The sequence below is a fragment of the Globicephala melas genome, chromosome 1, assembly GCF_963455315.2.
Source record: "Globicephala melas chromosome 1, mGloMel1.2, whole genome shotgun sequence".
Classification (NCBI taxonomy): Eukaryota; Metazoa; Chordata; class Mammalia; order Artiodactyla; family Delphinidae; genus Globicephala; species Globicephala melas.
In genome coordinates this window covers 82,608,413-82,620,892 of record NC_083314.1, presented here as the reverse complement: position 1 = coordinate 82,620,892, position 12,480 = coordinate 82,608,413, and the positions used below count along the sequence as shown (strand labels likewise).

The window sequence follows — 12,480 nt, the reverse complement described above, 5'->3', positions numbered from 1 at the left end:
TTCCTGGATGAAGACCAGGCCTTTGACAAGTTTGAAGAAATGGATTTGGAAATAACAAGATGAAATGAGGGCAGCTAACCTCCTCCCCCACCTCTGCCCCCTACATAGGCCATTTTCCTTAAATGGAAAATGAGTTCTCAATAAATCACTCCTCGTATTGGCAGGTTCCCTTCTAACAAAGGCACACACTAGTTAATCTTCCACTAATACATTTTCCTTTGATCGGAGGCACGGAACTTCTCTGTCCATTAACCACAGTTGTGACCATAATTATTCCTCGAATAAATAAAACAGGATCTACTGAAACCTGTGAAATGCTGCTGCCTGAGAAAACAATTCAACATTTCCCCAGCAAGGAGCAGCATGCCCTCACGACTAACGAACAGTCATTCAACTGGAGTCAGGAAACAGCAAGGAACTTGGGATGGGAAATGGCAGCTCTGCATTCTAACTGACAATGGAACGTGTTGCAAAGTCTCTCCTCTCCTTTAGATTCCCCGCCCCCCAGATGGCCAAGGCCCACCAGAGAAAAATACCAGGAGAAAAGTGTCACATTAAAAATACTGGACTCTGGGCTTCCCTGGTGGCGCAGTGGTTGAGAGTCCGCCTGCCGATGCAGGGGACGCGGGTTTGTGCCCCGGCCCGGGAAGATCCCACGTGCCGCAAAGTGGCTGGGCCCGTGAGCCCTGGCCGCTGGGCCTGCGCGTCTGGAGCCTGTGCTCCGCAACGGGAGAGGCCGCGGCAGTGAGAGGCCCGCGTACCGCAAAAAAAAAAAAAATACTGGACTCTGAAACAGAGGAAAAACTATTGGAAGAACTGGAGGCAGGGAGGGAGGACCAACTTCATTAATCTGATTGAGGTGGAGGTTAAAGAAACAAAGACGATCAAATCAAGCCACAAAGGCAAGATGGCTTTCAATTTTAAATAATAATTTCAATTTTTTGAAGTGGTGTGCCTCCTTTTAATGAAAAGCACATACATAAAGCCATCAGCTTTGCAAAGCTATTGTCTCTCATTCCTCTACTGGCGAGAGCCATCTGCCTCTGAGACACTTCTGGCCATGGCTCTGGCTGAGCTTCTCAGAATCAAGACTCTTTTTTAGGTATCTACGCATATGCCAAGAATGTCTGAGACATCTGCATAAATTGTTTCTGAAAAACAGTGAAAACTCCAAAGGAAATACGGCGTGGGCTTACCTGATGTGCCTGGCTGGCAGTTGCACTGGTAACCATTTACCAGGTCGATGCAGCGACCCTCATTCAAGCAAGGGCTGCTGTAACATTCATCTATCTGGTCGCTGCAGATGGCGCCCATGTACCCTGGATTGCAGACGCAGGTGTAGGAATCAATCCCATCCTGACACTGGCCATGGTGGCAAGGATCGGGGTCACAGTTGTCAATGTTCTCCTCACACAACACACCAGTGAATCCTTGGAAGAAATTGTACCAAAGATGCTTAAAAACCAAGGCAGACGTTGCATACCTGAACATAAATGTAGCCGGCATCCACTTATCCTACACATCCCAAGTCTTAAACAATTCATACTGCAGGAAATGAGCAGTTGGAACTGACTATCTGCATTGATTTATAAGGCAAGCCTAGAGAGTTTTGCTTAAAATAAAGTTTTTCAAGTCAAATTTGTAGAATTCAAATAGCTTTTTCTAAATAATAATTTCATTGCAGAGACGCTTTAACTGCATCTTCATTTAATATTGGACTTCAGTGGGGAATAGCTCTCAATATTTTTCCTTAATATATTTACCTCTATATTCCTTTCCTCCCAAACCCAACTGCATATACAGGTACTATATTAATGGTTTCATGTACCTTATCTTCCCAATTCTGACCTGAGAGGACAGAGAACTTTTCTCTGTTCCTCTCAACCTCCCAGGGATCTATGCATATACAGTAATCTTTTAATAAATACTTGTTAAATAAAATGAATGAACAAGTTATGACAGTTAAAAGAAAAGGGACAAATAAAAGTTCCTTTATTCAACATTAAATCCTTTTAAAAGACTCTAGGAGGGCTCTCCTCCCGTTTAAACATGAGTTCAAGCTTTGTAAATTCTCTCCAGTGAAGGTTATTCTCCACAAGCATAATCTGGCCAGAGGAAGACAAAACCTGAAACCTCTCCAACCAGAAACAAACGTTTGTGAAAAGAGAAGAAAATTAAGTGGACCATCTGACAGGGCCCTCTCTAAGTAGGCCTAACAAGTGGTAATGTTCCAATACTACTGAAATAGTAATTCTCTGTGTTTATTGTTATGACTTAGTTTGCTTTTCTGTGATCACAAAAAAAAATCATGCACATGATGCTTAAAATCCTTTAAGACTCCATCTTCTAAAAGAAGAAAAAATATCTTGAATTATATTCATAACTCCTTTCTTAAACAGTCAGATGAAAAAAGAAACTGGGAATTCATGTTTGCTACTAATTTCTAGTCCTTTTCTACACAATGATGGTCTGTGCAGAAGCAAATGTGTAATAAGGGACATTTGGCTTATTCAAATCTACTCCCAAATTAGAAATGTCACCACAGATCAGAAATGTAGAATATTTGTAAACATTCTTTTTGACCCTAGTAGCAGAAGTCAGGAAAGAGGACCCAAACTTTCCCAGACAGGGCTCCCTCCCCCGTTCAAATACACATCCAACTCTCAAAGCATCAGTCATCTTTTATGCAGAAAACCTCTGCACTTGCACACCACTGCCCACAGATTTCTGGGCCTTTGTTCGATCACTTGCCTCAAGAAACACAGAGACAGGTCTCCTGCTGAGAAGCCCCAGTGAAAAATAGCTTTCACCTGGAACTCTTCCCTTTTCCAAAGGAGTAGGTCAAGCCAGCTGGAAACTTACCGTTGCCAAAATCTGCCCAAGAAAGACAGGGGCACCAAATGGAAATGTCCAGGCCAGGCCACGATTGTGGTGAAGGACGCAGGTGTTGTAGAGGAAACAGTGAGAGAGCAGCAAGAAAGAGGCTTGGAAGAAGCTCTTTCTAAACCCAGAGCAGCCCATGTTAGTGGACTGGCCTGGCAGGGCAGCTAGAAGAGGATGGTCTCCTGTTTTGTTCAGGCAGACCTACCAGGGGAATAAGAAGTGAAAAATTCTTACCTGTGGCGCACTGGCATTCATAACCATTTGGGTGATCTATACACTTTGCCCCATTCAGACATGGAGTACTGGAACAGTCGTCAATATCGATCTGGCAAACTGGCCCAGTGAAACCTGAAAAGGGTACAGCGATGACACAAGTCAAAGGGTTATCCTATGCCTTCCTTACTATGAGAATGATGCCCAAAGAGAACTGGGTTGCTATTGGCAGGGTTTATACCCATGGGTCAGCAAATGTAGAATTATTCTACCCAACAGGTAACTAGGATAACTGGGTTAGGCTCAGGGCATCAGAGGTACCTGTGTGTCTCTCTACCTTTTTCTTCCCACCACAGAGTTCACTTCTAGTTAAAGTAGGGACTGAATGGTTATAGGCAGAGCCCCCTAACAAGTGAATGTAGCTTCAGAAGAACTGGGACCTCCTCTCTAAAGAAACAAGAGAGGCTATAGACTCTGGCAGAAAATTTAGCACGTCTTCAACAACAGCTTTGGGGAGCCAAAGGAGAGACACAGCATTCTCTGCAAAGAATCGCCTTGTGCTGTTTCTGTACCCATGGGTGAAATGTCTAAAAATAATCATCTCACAGAAAGGTTTCAAGAATATGACCCACAGGAAAAAATAAAATCCTGAATAACCTAGAACTAAGGCTTCCGTGAGGTATGAACTTTCCCAAATGTACACACAGACAGAGAGGTCATGGGTCATTCAGAATAGACTTGGACTTCTGGCCACAAAGGATTTGGAAGATACACTGGCTGAAACAAATCCCCCATTTCTGTACACACACACTCCTATCCTGAAGCACTCACTTTAATGACTTCCTCATGTACAGCCCACACACGTTCTCTCCCTCCTCCCGTCCCTGTGGTCAGCCAGCTTTATGCTTTCAAAGAAAACGGGGGCAGGTGGTGGGCATTTACCAGGCGGACACAGACACTGGAAGCGATTGACTTTATCCACACACTGTCCATTGTTCACGCAAGGGTTGCTCTGACATTCATTTATCTCCAATTCACAATGCACACCTTTGAAACCTGGACAAAATGGACCACACAAGTGGCTTAGAAAAAGACAAAGGCATGTTCTAGCCAAGAAAGCACAAAGTTGCAAAGATGACTATATCCTCTATGAGTATGAACATTTCTGCAGAGGGAAAAGAGGACTCTGCTATGATTGGAAACAGTCACTGTAAGCAACAGCCAGACAGGGGAATATTCTGGGATATCCATGCCTCTGTGGAGAGGGGGAAGAGGTCACCTCCAAAGACCTTGCTAAGACCTAGCATGCCAACAAAGACCGAACCACATTCTCTGATCAGTCCAGGCTTTGCTTTCAGGACAGTGCCAGGCCCACAGGGTCCCCAGTCCAAGTTCCTAAAGACCAGCTGAGTCAGAGACGCTGTTGCTCTCAGGGTGCAAGTAAAGGTCAGGAAGGCCTGCCAAGGCTAGAGAGGCCAGCACCCTCAATCAGGCAAAGCAGCCACTGACAGCCGTCATTTTTAAGCTGGGTTTAGCGGTGCTGTCTGAGGATTCAAGCAATGGTCTCTGCAGAAGAGTTCCAGAGTATAACAAAGCATGTGTATCTCACTATGAGGTAAATGGCAAGAGCCTATACAATTATGGGTAAAGTTATTTTCTATAAATGGAATGGTATGTTATTTGTAACATATCAGGGGGTAAGGAAAGCTTGCTATTTAAAGAATTTTTATGATAAATCCTTTATTAAATCAAAGTATACTTGCATTTTAAAAATCTTCTGAATTTTTCTCTCACATGTATCTGGGTTTTGACATAATGGGATTGCTTTTCATAGCTCTAAGAATTCTAAGATGGCCTTACTCCTTAAGGGTCCCCTTGGCGGGGGATTAAATGGTAACAGAGCTTATGGAATTGCCACACTATACTGAGTGCTCTGCCTAAGAGAAGCACAGGGCAGTGCCTCCTGTCTAGATCCCACACACTGATGGCCCATGTACCTGGCATGCACAGACATGTGAAGCCTCCAATCTTATCCAGACAGGTGGCATCATTCTTGCAGGGGTCTGAATGGCACTCGTTGATGTCCATCTCGCAACGAGGCCCTGCATAGCCCTTCAGACACTCACAGTGGAAGGCACCATCTGTGTTCACACATTTTCCCGCATGCTCACAAGGATTGCTATTGGCTGGAAGACACAAGCACCAATCACCAGGATCAGAGCACTTGATGGGGCTTCCACAAACGTGGACTACAGAAGTGTGTCAGATTATTAGCATTAGGGCCAGGTCTTTAATAATCGGGTTCTCAATTTCCTATTTTCTTCTAATCAATCAATCAATAAGCAAGTAAGTAAATAAATAAACAAGATGAAGGAAGGAAGGAGGGAGGGAGGGAGGGAAGGAAAGGAGGAAGGGAGGAAATAAGGAAAGAAAGACAAATCAGGACAACCTCAACTCTTGTGAGTCTCTACTGTTCTTATGCCCAAACTGTCACTAAGGTAGGGCTTTATGTTAAGAGTCAAGTACAAACTTTCTATATATTTCAGCTCCCAGAATAGAATATATGGTTACACTGAAAGGTTAGCTGTGAACAGTGGGCATGTAACAGGTGAGATCCGAGGTTTGGGTGAAACATGCTCGTAGAGTAAAATGCGCTTCAGCTTAAATGCTTGCTGAGCTCGACAGACACCATGAGGAATCGGAAAGGTTCTGTGTACTCACCCATGGCACACTCATCCACATCTTCTGTACAGTCACCCCCTTTGTAGCCTTGTGGACAGGTGCAAATATACTGCCCGTTCAGAGGGTTGGTGTCACACAGTGCCCCCTTGTGGCAGGGGTTGCTGATGCATGCATCGTCCAGATGACATAAGAGACCTATCACAGGGTGGGGTAAGGAGAAGACAGAGAAAATGTCCCTTACTTGGGGAACAGTTTTCTCTTTCATGGAGGAGGGAAAACCTTATGACTGGCACATCAAAATCCAATATGAAGATTTAGAGGCAATTTCCTGACCCAATCTTAGGGACATGCTGCAGGCAGCAGCAAAGCAAGGAGCTTCTGCAGACAACCCTGATAGCCTGACCCTGAGCCCTTAGCTGGACCCCTCCCCAAGGGTAGATAAAGTGAGGCCATAAAGTGAGATGGTTAGATGATGGAGACAGGAAAAGGGAGAGATACTTCCCATTGTGCTGTCATGTTTAGTTAACAAATAAAAATAGAGGACTCCCAGTTCAATGTGAATTTCAGAGAAACAACAAATAATTATTTACTATATGTCCCAAACAGTACATACATCCTATATTTTATTAGGCAACCTACTTTCTTTCCCAAGATCATGCTACCTGATCATCTTGGGGCCACCTGCATTTCACGAGCCTCAGAAGAAAAAACCAGCTGAACGTCATCAGCCTATACTCGGGCAGCTTTTTAATAGTGTCAACATTCCTGGCTCAAGTGCCCTCAGGACTCTGAAGATATTACTAGGCCCCATGTTCTGCAGAGTTCACATGGGAACTGGATTTTCCAGTCTGAAATTAGCTTAAGAAGAGGTGACTAAGGCTTCTTCTACAAAGCTGGAGGTGGGGCTTTCGGAAAGGCATAGATATAAGAACATTTCAAAACTGCTAGGCACCAAGTTCTCTCACTAAGCAATCTCCTTCCATCACATTCCTCCCTTCACTGCTCTATTCCTAGAACCAGAAGCTGTTAAACTGAAAGGCTAGAGCAAGGTTAACTTTGCAGTCGGTAAAAACCTTCCCTTAGAGGACAATATGGAGAGCTGGAATGCACTTGTTTCCCTCTTGCCAGCTTTTTCTGAGTAAATGGATTATTTCTTCTTAAAATTAACTGCCTACATCCATTTGTGAGTAATTTTGTCTTAATTTCTGAGAAATTCATCTTAATTTCGGAGTTGCCTTTCAGCTTAAAATCTTAAGGAGGGCTATAGATGTTCCCAAGGCAATAGTTGCTAACTTTCATTTTGGAGGGATGAAAAACTGAGGTACACAGAGTTGAGAGCCAAAAGTCCTAAGGAAGAAAACTAATTTCACAGCACTTTGGCTAATTACATTTCCAGAAGAACAGCTTTGAGAGGCATGTTCCTACAGATGGAAATTAAAAGGACATACCCCAAAAGGGAAGAAAGAGAAGGAGGCAGAAATCCCGACGGCTCACCAGCCCTTTCCCTCATTTCCAGCTCTGTTCTTCCGCTGGCCTTACCTGCCTTTCCTTCTGGGCACATGCAAGAGAAGGAGGCCACACGATCAATGCAGGTGGAGCCTGGAGTGCAGGAGGCGAAGGCGCAGTCATCAATGTTCTCACTGCAGTCATCTCCACTCCAGCCATTAACACACACACAGCCATAGCCCCCATTGCGGTTGGTACAGGTGCCCCCGTTCTGACAGGCATTGGGTTGCAGCAGGCACTCATCCACATCCTCTGTGCAGAACTGTCCTTTGGGGGGGAAAGCGCCTTTGATTAGGGTTCTTAAGTCTCAGAGGATTAGTACCATACCAGCCCCGACACACTCTTCACCCTCATGTGACCTGCCTGAAATTGAGGCAAAATTAACTCACAGCAGACCAGGTCCTCACATGAATTTTAAGGCCACCTTGAGACATCCATATAGTTATTCCAGGCAAATAATTTACAGAATGCAAGTTGCCATCCCTAGAAACTCTGACACCATGAAATCTAGCCAACCTATCAAAGAGAAAATTGAGTCTTCTAAGATCCTTAAATCTGATTTGGTTAAATCCCTGGGACAATGAATACATAAGTGAGAAGAGCAAGGAGAGAAGAGTCTAAGAGATGAGTAAGGACAAGAATAATAAGAAGCAACCTAAAAATCAAAGCTTTAGGGCTACTGTTCTATATCTTGACCGTATCAATGTCAACATCCTGTTTATGCTGCTGGATAGTAGTTCTGCAGGGCGATGTTACCATTGGGGAAGACTTGGTTAAGGGTAAACAGTATCTCTCTGTTAATTCTTATAACTTTGTGTGAAACTATAATTATCTGAAAATAAAAGGTTTAATTAAAAATAATGGTAGGGCTTCCCTGGTGGCGCAGTGGTTGGGAGTCCACCTGCCGATGCAGGGGACACGGGTTCGTGCCCCGGTCCGGGAGGATCCCACATGCCGCAGAGCGGCTGGGCCCGTGAGCCATGGCCGCTGAGCCTGCGCGTCCGGAGCCTGTGCTCCGCAACGGGAGAGGCCACAACAGTGAGAGGCCCGCGTACCGCAAAAACAAAAAAAAAAGAAAGAAAGAAATAATAATTAAAAAATAATAATAATAATGGTAAGGGCAAGCAAGGGTAGAGAGAAGAAATTAAGGAACTAAGGACAATAAGAGCCATGGTAAAATATGAATGTGAAAGGCAAAGCCAAGATGATGAGACTGGAGCAAATACTGGATTAGTGGAATAAGATGTGGGAAGCCGACCTAATGTAGTAGAAGATGGAAAAGGATCAGTTTGTTCTGCCTAAAAAAGCAAACTGAAGGATGATAATAAGACCACTTCTGCATGGACTGCAGGTCACTATGAGAGCAAGGATGGGGGACTATGGCAAAGGCTCTTAGGCCCAGTGACAATCGACTTATAAGCAAGGAAGTTGTGATTAGCAAGCATTTAGTGCCAGGCCACCTGAGTTGTAAAACAAACTGATGAATCTTTCTTATCAGAGGTCTTTTAATACCAGTTTAGGGAGCTACCAAAGGGAATGAATATTCAGGTCATATGAATTCTCTAAAACAGAACATGACAAGTGGCTAAAACCCAAAAAACCTCAAGGTGTCCTTAATTCTTTCTCTGTCAAAAACTCACTGGATAACTCAAAAAGGCACTCTGATGAAGAGGCCTCTTAATGACAAAGCACAGGACTTTTATACTCAGAAAATGCCAAGGGTATACCTAGTCCCCAGATAACAATTCAACTTGGCTCAAGTACTTCCAGAGTCTGCAAAGTGCCCAACTGTGTAGCCATCACTGCTAACAGAAGCTAGCTGTGTCTGATCCAACCTAACTGACAACCTATTCTTTACTCCTATCTAACCTATACATCCATTATTACAGAACCAACATCATTCTATTGCACTTCTTTGATCGCACAGCAACCTCCCATCACTTGGCTGCAAGCAACCTCAGTTCAGGGATATTTTTTGTATTCCCAGCTAAGAACCCTCTACCTAAGATGGCAGAATGGGTGTGTGGGCATCTCTGGAACTCTGTGCTCAGGACCCTCTTCTGTGCTGCTCTCCTCACCCCACTTCATCCACATAATTCTTGAAGGAGCCGCCATGTCTTTACATGATCATGCATATGCCTTCCTGGTCACAGCTGACTGATCCAGGATGGGCATCTTATACAAACTGTCACTGTGTCTCTTTTCCAAGCTTTTGGACTAGAGACCCTCTACCACATGGACCAAAAGAATAACATGACCAGTCTACACACAAAATGATAACAGTGAATCAGAAGTACACAAGAAAAGAAAAATAGAATCTGGGGGCATTCAAGTTACTGGTTCCAATTGTTCCCAAAGACCGACTCTTCATAAGTCCATTCAAGAGCACAGCCATTCTGAGAGATGTCCCTTCCAACAGGTTTCCCTAATTTCAGATGGGGATCTGTCAATTGCAACCTGCAGTATTAACTAATACAAAGTGAGTGAGTGAGTGAATGAGTGCAGGAGTAATCACTTCCCCAGGGGAGACGATGTCATTTAGTATAGAAAGTTTTGCTCCCCCACTTTACTGGCAGAAATGCTACCTCAGGTTAAAGACAGGTGTGTAATTAAGATGCAGGTGGGATTTAGAAATGAAAACATAACCAAGAAGCAGGTGAAGAGTTTCTGTAACCTGGAAATTACTGAGAGTCTTGTCTCTTACACCTATGACTCAAGTACCATGCTATCGTCAAACCAAACTGACTTGCTGAATGTGAGAAATTTGGATGTTATTTTTCTTTCTTATTGGCTCTGTGATAATTCTGAGTATGAGACACTGTGATTTTAAAACATCTCATATGTATTTCATATGCATTATAATACCCAGACACTTAAATATTGTAGTAAGACAGACTAGGTTAATGAAACAATGCTTGGAATGAAAGTTTTGTTCTCTTGGGAAAGGAAACCAAGAGTCACTGATTGCGTACTATGAACCAGGCATTGTGCTTGAGTTGTCACAATCATTATCTCATTTATAGTTAAGGAAACGGGCTCAGAGAAGTAAAATAACTTGCCCGTTGTGAGGCAGGCAGAGCTGGGATTTAAACTAGAGCTGCTGACTCTCAAATTCGTAACAAAGACTTGAGGTGTGAATCTCACCATATCAAAACAATCTCTGTGCATCTCAGTCTTCCCAAGCACACAAAGGCATGGGGAAGGAGACAGGACAGGAAAGGTGAAGATTAAAATCATGACTCGCACCATCAAATTACTGGGGAAAATTATGTCCAAAAAATCAAATGTATTTTTTGAGTACAGTTGACTGTTTTTCTAATGAGGGTGATTTTTGAAGGTTAGATACCTTCATCAAATACCTTAGGTGTTTGGTGTTAGATACTGTTAGAGAAATCAAATCTACAGAGTCAGGAGAATACTGGCTTATAAATAATCTTTTATAGAATGGATCATTTTTCTCTAAGGTTCAGGCACATTTCTCCAGAACAAAACCCTTCCCAGGCATATTTATGCCAGAATTTTTTCCTCATTCCAATTCTAGCAACCAGTCATTACATTCAGAATATAAAAACAGTAACCAGGGTGCCACTAAATTGCTTGTTCCAAAATTCCCAGTGGAAAGTCTGCCAACATACTGTACTTCCTTCATGTCACCACCCCTCTTGGCAAAGGAGGAAACCAATGCAGAAGCCTAAAAATAAGAAACGTGAGGCTCAGAAAGGTTAGGTAACCACCAACCCCACCATCCCCACCCAGGGTCATACACTGGTAAGTCAGAGCACTGTCATTCAAACTCAGATCAATTTGACTCCAAAACTACTGTTCTTTCTACTGCAGCACAGTTAACTATCCAGCCCTGGGTTTGGTCCACAAGATCTACAGACTAAGTCCCCGATCCTAGGCTCTTAAAGCACACAGAGAAGGCATGGAAGCATGAGACAATAAAAGAAGACCCTTGGTAGAAATGAATAAAGACAAAAAGTCACTAAGTACTGAAATAGGAAAGTTTCTTGGAGATCTACTAGAAGGGCTGAGTCCATTGCCTGAGGTCATTCAGCTTTCCCCACTACTCCATGGCAAGGAAGCGTCAGCCTCGGCTGGAGGAAGAAGGCTTACTCAGGTTGGTAGGGTTAGGCCTTGAAGACGTCAAAATGACTGGAGTCTATTCTTAGTTGGGGTTTGAAATGAGAAAAGGCTGGAGACCATGTGAGGCTTTGAATTCTAACATGAATTCTGAACTTGATACAGCAAGCAAAGGGAAGTTATTGCAGGCTCTCAGGTGGGGGAAGGTATGATCAAAGTTGCATGTGAACATTCGTCTGCCAGTAGAGTACAGGAGGGACTAAAAGCAGATGACTTTCTTTTCGTAGGGAGGGAAGGAGAAAGCACTAAGTGAGGAGCTACCTAGCACATAAAAGCCTCTGGTGAAAAGCGAGAGCTGCGTTCTTTCCATGCCCTGCCTAGCTACTACACCTCCAACCCAAACAAGTCTCAGCCTGTGTCGGCACACAAACTCTGCTGGTGGACTCCCAAAATATGTTGCACAAAGCTCGGTGAGGCAAGTTTTTGAGGGCATCAATGATCCCTCTTACTAATTTCACCTGCCAGGTACTGCAGGCTACTGGCATCTGACATTGGGACTAAAGCAGGGGGCTATTAGGCTTTTCCCATCTCCTATTAGAAAGGAAACCACTTGTTTCTAGAAACTACTTTCTCTATTGCCACTATGAGTCTGTACTAACTTGGTATGAAATGCTACACTACCGAATCCCTGGCTGACACCTTAAACACTTAGAGCCACCTGCATATACTGATAATTCTCTGGGTGACAGCTTTTGTTTCATAAATCTATCTCAAATCTCTGTCTTTCCTTCATATATTTTACTCTATAGCCACAATGGCTTCCTGTTGGCTCCTTTCCTACCTCAGAGCCTCTGCATAACCTGTTCTCTTCACCTCAAATATCCTTCTTCCTCTTATTCGTATGGCTAATTAATATTTCATACCTTGACCTTCCTTATAATGTAAGTAGACCTCCAAGCTCACACTCCTCATTTTTCTCCTTCATTACACCTACTCCATTCAGTCTGTCTTATCATTTATCAAATGGTGTAATTTTATATTCATTTGTGTTTTGCAGTTTCTGTCTCTGTTAGACTATAAGCTCCATGACAGCAAGGACTTTGTTGGCCATTC

The 12,480-nt window shown here is 43.5% G+C and overlaps 1 protein-coding gene across 3 annotated transcripts in view; it reads right to left on the bottom strand.

Annotated features, from left to right (window-relative positions):
- NOTCH2 (notch receptor 2) overlaps positions 1-12,480 on the bottom strand; it is a 178,061-nt gene that overhangs the window by 54,339 nt on the left and 111,242 nt on the right. For all 3 annotated transcript variants that reach the window (XM_030869221.2, XM_070045204.1, XM_070045200.1), the window contains 6 exons: positions 7,318-7,551; positions 5,818-5,973; positions 5,094-5,282; positions 4,039-4,152; positions 3,118-3,231; positions 1,197-1,430 (listed from right to left, as the gene is read on the bottom strand). In XM_030869221.2, coding sequence (XP_030725081.2) covers positions 1,197-1,430; positions 3,118-3,231; positions 4,039-4,152; positions 5,094-5,282; positions 5,818-5,973; positions 7,318-7,551 — 1,041 coding nt within the window. The remainder of the gene's footprint in view (positions 1-1,196; positions 1,431-3,117; positions 3,232-4,038; positions 4,153-5,093; positions 5,283-5,817; positions 5,974-7,317; positions 7,552-12,480) is intronic.